Source organism: Geospiza fortis, unplaced genomic scaffold (genome assembly GCF_000277835.1).
Source record: "Geospiza fortis unplaced genomic scaffold, GeoFor_1.0 scaffold617, whole genome shotgun sequence".
Lineage (NCBI taxonomy): Eukaryota > Metazoa > Chordata > Aves > Passeriformes > Thraupidae > Geospiza > Geospiza fortis.
This window is the reverse complement of record NW_005054673.1, coordinates 203428-209996: the sequence shown is the minus strand read 5'-3', so window position 1 is coordinate 209996 and position 6569 is coordinate 203428. Positions and strand designations below refer to the sequence as shown.

The 6569-nt window shown below is 51.2% G+C and overlaps 1 protein-coding gene across 1 annotated transcript in view; it reads left to right on the top strand.

Moving 5' to 3' along the window:
* LOC102037079 (V-type proton ATPase subunit B, brain isoform) overlaps positions 1–5998 on the top strand; it is a 12844-nt gene extending 6846 nt beyond the window's left edge. Inside the window, exons 9-14 of the mRNA XM_031065067.1 lie at positions 288–411; positions 1257–1407; positions 2957–3039; positions 3122–3226; positions 4339–4468; positions 4567–5998. Coding sequence (XP_030920927.1) covers positions 288–411; positions 1257–1407; positions 2957–3039; positions 3122–3226; positions 4339–4468; positions 4567–4703 — 730 coding nt within the window. The 3' untranslated portion in view covers positions 4704–5998. The remainder of the gene's footprint in view (positions 1–287; positions 412–1256; positions 1408–2956; positions 3040–3121; positions 3227–4338; positions 4469–4566) is intronic.
* Positions 5999–6569: the final 571 nt, after the last annotated feature.

Below are 6569 nucleotides of genomic sequence, written 5' to 3'. Positions count from 1 at the left end.
TCTTTCCCTCTCACCCTCTCTCCCCCTCTCTTCTCTCAGCCTGCTCTGAGCTGTGCCTGGCAGCTCCCAGCAGGGCCCTGCACCCAGGCCCTTTGCAATAAACCCCAAATTCCATGACCTGGCTGCAGAGATCTCTCACCTCCATCTGTCCTGACCATGCTACCCCCATCACTCCTACATGCAGGGGCAGCACTGGAGCTGCAGGGGCAGCACTGGAGCTGCAGGTGGTGCCTGGCAGCCCCGTGTGGCTCAGGTGTCCCTGCAGGTGACAGCAGTTTGTGTTGCAGCATCGAGCGCATCATCACACCCCGGCTGGCGCTGACCACGGCAGAGTTCCTGGCCTACCAGTGTGAGAAACACGTGCTGGTCATCCTGACAGACATGAGCTCCTATGCTGAGGCTCTCAGAGAGGTGTGTGTGCTCATTAAGGTGTTAATTAATGAGGGTATTGGCAGAAAGGGGTGCTGTGAAGTGAGGAGCCAAGCTGCTGCTTGAGTCATGTTCATTGGGGTGGCTGAGAGCAGCCAGTGAGGATTTTAGCTGATCCTTGGTGGGCTGGGATTTATTTCACTGGTGGCAATTCCGACCCTGGAAGTGTCCAAGGTTGGACAGGACTTGGAACAACCTGGGATGCAGCCTCCCTTTTATCCCAATTTCCAGGCACATTTCCCTTCTCTCTTTCCCCATTTCTAAGGTACTTGAGAGGTTCAGAGTTCCCAGAACACCTGATCCCAAAGATTTCCCTCTAATGTATAACCCTCCCTTTTAATTTATAATTCTTAGAGAATTTATGGATTTTTCCCCATTTCTGAGGTACTCGAGAGATTCAGACTCCTTGATACGCCTCATACCAAAGATTTCTCAAAGATTCCTCTCTAATGTGTAAACCTCCCTTTTAATTTTTAATTCTTTCAGAGGTTTTTCTTCTCCATTGTTTCTTTCATCTTTCAATGTCTAATTTCATTTATCAGCAAACACAAAGTTTATTTATAAAAGCAAATCTCTTTTTCCATTCATCAATCAGTAGAATCTTTCTTGTTGTTTCTTTTATCTCCCAGTGCTAATTTTATCTACCAGCAGACCCACAGCTTGTTTGGAAAGACAAATCCACCATTCCTCTCATAACCTAAAACTATATTTTTAAGAGAATTAGTACAGGATTACTTTCTAACACAACACATATAATACTCATTTGAATCCTTGCCAAAAGCCAATCATAAAACACTCGTTTTTTCACATTTTTGTGGCTGCCCCAGGTGTCAGCAGCTCGGGAGGAGGTGCCTGGGCGCCGAGGCTTCCCTGGCTACATGTACACTGACCTGGCCACCATCTACGAGCGTGCAGGGCGTGTGGAGGGCAGGAACGGCTCCATCACCCAGATCCCCATCCTCACCATGCCCAACGACGGTGAGTCCCTGTGGGAATGTGCCTCTTCTGGATGGAGTGACAAAACTGTCCTTTGTCCCCTTAAAAAGGAAAGAAACCCAGAAGTTTCTTTCCTTGATCAGGTGGAAAAGACATCTCATAAGACCTGGGTTTGTTCTGAAGTCTCAAGACTTCACCTCAAACTTAGATAGCAAATTGGTGTAGGAATTCACTGTAGGAATGTGCCTCTTGTTGACAGAGTGACAAAACTGTCCTTTGTCCCCTTGAAAGGAAAGAAGTTTAGAGGTTTAGGTGAAAAAGGCCTCTCACAGGTTTGGGGAACTTCATGTCAAAGTTAAGGAGAGCAAATTGGTGAGTCCCTCTAGGAATGTGCCTCTTGTTGACAGAGTGACAAAACTGTCCTTTGACCCCTAAAAATGGAAAGAAGTTTAGAGGTTTAAGTGAAAAAGGCCTCTCATAGGACCTGGGTTTGTTCTGAAGTCTCAGGACTTCACCTCGAAATTGAGGAGAGCAAATTGGTGAGTCCCTGTAGGAATGTGCCTCGAGTCCCTGTAGGAATGTGCCTCCTGTTGACAGAGTGACAAAACTGTCCTTTGTCCCCTTAAAAGGAAAGAAGTTTAGAGGTTTAGGTGAAAAAGGCCTCTCATAGGACCTGAGGGACTTCACCTCAAACTTAAAGATAGCAAATTGGTGTAGGAATTCACTGTAGGAATGTGCCTCTTGTTGATGGAGTGACAAAACTGTCCTTTGTCCCCTTAAAAAGGAAAGAAGTTTAAAGGTTTAGATGAAAAAGGCATCTCACAGGTTTGGGGAACTTCACCTCAAAATTAAGGAGAGCAAATTGGTGAGTCCCTGTAGGAATGTGCCTCGAGTCCCTGGAGGAATGTGCCTCCTGTTGACTGAGTGATAAAACTGTCCTTTGTCCCCTTAAAAAGGAAAGAAGCCCAGAAGTTTCTTTCCTCAATAAGCTAAAAAAGGCATCTCATAGGCTTGGGGGACTTCACTTCAAACCTAAGGATAGCCAATTGGACAAACCCAAAAAGTCTGGGCAATTTACTAGAAAAAGAAGAGAACAAAGAAACTAATTGTTTTTGTGAGGTGTTTTACCAGGAGGAAGAACCTCTGGCACCTGGCTCGGTTTTTCTCTGTAAAGAGTTTTGTTATTTTGCATTTTATCAAAACCTTTTTGTTTCCAACAGTACCACAGAAGCCATCCTGCTGATTTTACACCTTCTGAGGTAGCTGAGCTATCTTGGGTGTGAAATAGATCTCCAGGAGCTTCTGAGACCTTTCAAGTCACAGCCAGGGGCCTTCCAAGAGCTGCCCTGGGGTCACCCAGCAGCACAGCAGTCTTGGGGCCTTTAGGTTTCCTTCCTGTTCCAGGTTTTGGCTGCTTTCTGCTAAAAATGCCTTGCCCTTTGAGGGCTCAGGCTTGGTGCTGATCCATGAGCACTTGGGATTTGTGGAGGGAATAATTGCTGAAGTCACCTGGCAACAAAAAGCTGCAGCTCAATGCTAAAATGGATATAAAAAGGCTGAAAATCATCAAAACTTTTTTTTTTTCCCACAGATATTACTCATCCCATCCCTGACTTGACTGGATACATCACTGAGGGGCAGATCTACGTGGACAGGCAGCTGCACAACAGGCAGGTGTGTGCCTCGCTGCTCTCAAGGTGCTTAGGGTTACTCTGATTTTTAAGGATTCCTGTTAATTCTGGGTGTTTTCCCCCAGATTTACCCCCCCATCAACGTGCTGCCCTCCCTGTCCCGGCTGATGAAGTCGGCCATCGGTGAGGGGATGACCAGGAAGGACCACGCTGATGTGTCCAACCAGCTGGTGGGTACAAAACCCCCCTTGGCCGCCCAGCTGAGGGGATCCAGAACATTCCTGAGGCTGCTTTCATGCCTTGGCTGAGTGTTCAGTGAGAGGTCTTGAGTTTGGAGAGGAATTGTGGATGATTAGAGAGGAGGGGACAGCCGAGCTGAGGGTGTTCACCTGGAGAGAGCTCAGAGCCACTTCCAGGGCCTGGAGGGGCTCCAGGAGAGCTGGGGAGGGACTGGGAACAGGACACAGGGAATGGAACCCACTGGCAGAGGGCAGGGATGGATGGGATATTGGGAATTGGGAAATCCTGGCTGTGAGGGGCTGGGCTGGAATTCCCAGTGGAGCTCTGGGAGGGACTGGGGATGAGGATGGAGGGACAGGACACAGGGAATGGAACCCACTACCAGAGGACAGGAATGAATGGGATATTGGGAATTGGGAATTCCTGGCTGGAATTCCCAGAGGAGCACCAGGAGAGCTGGGGAGGGACTGGGGATGAGGGATGGAGGGACAGGACACGGGGAATGGAACCCACTGGCAGAGGACAGGAATGGATGGGATATTTGGATAGAATTCCTGGGCTGGAATTCCTAGAGGAGTGCCAGGAGAGCTGGGGAGGGACTGGGAACAGGACACAGGGAATGGAACCCACTGGCAGAGGGCAGGGATGGATGGGATATTGGGAATTGGGAATTCCTGGCTGTGAGGGGTTGAGCTTGAATTCCCAGAGTAACCCCAGGATGAGGGATGGAGAGACAGGACACAGGGAATGGAACCCACTGGCAGAGGGCAGGGATGGATGGGATATTGGGAATTGGGAATTCCTGGCTGTGAGGGGCTGAGCTGGAATTCCCAGAGTAGCACCAGGATGAGGGATGGAGAGACAGGACACAGGGAATGACTTCCCTCTGCCAGAAGACAGGAATGGATGGGATATTGGGAATTGGGAATTCCTGGCTGGAATTCCCAGAGGAGCCGTGGCTGCTCCTGGATCCCTGCAGTGCCAGGCTGGGGTAAGCTGGGGCAGAGGGAGGTGTCCCTGGCATGGCAGGGGTGAGATGAGGTGATGATGATGATGTTTGAGGGCCCTGCCAGGCTCCCTGAGCCCCCTTCTTTCCCCCCAGTATGCCTGCTACGCCATCGGCAAGGACGTGCAGGCCATGAAGGCCGTGGTGGGCGAGGAAGCGCTGACCTCGGACGACCTCCTGTACCTGGAGTTCCTGCAGAAGTTTGAGAAGAACTTCATTGCTCAGGGTAAGGCTGGCAGCGGCTCCCAGCGGGGCAGGGACCGTGCCAGGGCCGTGTTCCCTGTGGCACTCCCTGCCCCACGTGGCCCCGGGCTGTCCCCGCAGGGCCCTACGAGAACCGCACGGTGTTCGAGACCCTGGACATCGGCTGGCAGCTGCTCAGGATCTTCCCCAAGGAGATGCTCAAGAGGATCCCCCAGAGCACGCTGGCCGAGTTCTACCCTCGGGATGCCAAGCACTAGCCCGGCTCCCCGTGCCCCTGCTCTGTGGTTTGGTTTCCTTTTCCATGTGTTGGTGTTTCCCCGTCACCCTCCCAGCTCCACCCAGCAGCAGGTGACACTTGTGGCAGTGTTCCCACTGAGAGCAGTTTGGAAAATATCCCTTCTCCCACAGCCTGCATCTCCAGGAGGATGCTCTGAAAATGTGCAATAGCCACCACGAGGTTTGGGCTTTGAAATGAGCTTTTGTGGGGTTCTCAAGGCGCTGAGCGTGATCAGAAATTGCAAACCTTCACTTTGAAACCCGTGGGTTAGAAAACATGAAAGAGGAAATGTGACTTGCAGGACAACATTCCTTGGTGAAAAATGCAGGTTTTTAACCAGGGCTGCACTTTCTGAAAGGATGTGGAGGTGACGCTGGGGACTTCCCCACCAGCAAAGGTGGAAAAGTCCTTGTCCTTTCAGAGGACAAAGGCCAGTGAGGTGCTACCTGAAATTAGCAGGGTAAAGCTTAATTATTGAACTGCAGGTTTTAAATTGAAGTTTGCAGAGTAAATTTCCTCCTTCGCCCTTTTTTGGTTGGATTCTGGAGGTGCCAAACAGAACCAGCAGCTCATTCTGGGCTCAGAAGTGTCACCACAGCTGTTGGTGGTTCAAGGCTTTGTGCTGCTGCTGAGGGGGACCCTGAGAGGTGAAAACCAACCTAAAACCTGGCCTAGGTCTGCTGGTGTGAGCTCAGCTTTTAAACCATGGCCTGTACACACAAAGCCACAGAAGTTCATAAAAAAGGCAGCTTTTAATGTGAGAAAGGATATTTCCAACCTGCTCCAGGTGTGCTGGGCCCGTGCCATGGCTGGAGCTGTTGTGGTTTGCACTCCAGGCACAGATTTGCCTCAGCATTCCCGAACTCTGCAGTCCTGGCTGGGCAATTCCGTGTTGTTCCTTTTCCAACGGGTTCAGCTGAGGCTCTGGGCCCGCTGCTGCTGGCACAATTCCATGCTTTTTCCAGGCTTTCCTGTAGTCTGAGCCCCGGGCTGGCTCAGCAGAGCATGTTACACCTCCCTGCAGTGTCTGGGAAGGTGCTAACATGACTGGAATGTGCAAATTCCAGCTTTTCCCTGCCGTCTCCATGTGCAGTTCTCTGGTTTGTTCCGTGTTCTCTGTGGCTGCAGCAGCGACTTTATTCCAGTGCATTCCACCCAAAGCTGTGTCCAGTCTCTTTTTCCTGAGGTCAGGATGGGAGGGCAGAAGCCTTGGCATGAAAACACTTTAATGTAGAGAATCTCTAAATAAATTAAATATGGAAGGTGTTGAACAAACGGGAGCTTTGGTGGTGAAAACTCACTTGGGTTGTTCCTGTCCCTGGGAATGGAGCAGCTCCAGTGTGGATTAAGGGTCACTGGAGCCACCCCCCACATTGTCCTTGGAGCTGGTGGCTGAGGAGGAGGAGGAGGGTGTGACCTTCAGCCTCAGTCACGGGGAAAGGCTTTGCAGGAATGTGCAGGGAATGTGATCGCTCTGTGCTCACCTCCCTCCCTCTGCTGGGGGAGGCTCGGAAACCTTAAACTCCTGGAAAATGAGCTGGAGGCCCCACTTTGGCTGGGACTCTGGGTGTGATCAGCAGTGGGGTGGGGGACAGTCAGTGAGCCCAGCCCCTTCATCACCCCTGGGCAGGTTCAGGCTTAGGACAGACCCTGGCCCAGGGGGGGACAGCCTGAGCCTGCACAGGGCCCTGGAAACCCAGGAATGGGCAAACCCAGGAGTGACCATACCAGGAATGGGCAAACCAAACCCAGGAATGGGCAAACCAAACCCTGGAATGGGCAAGCCAAACCCTGGAATGGGCAAGCCAAACCCTGGAATGGGCAAACCAAACCCTGGAATGGGCAA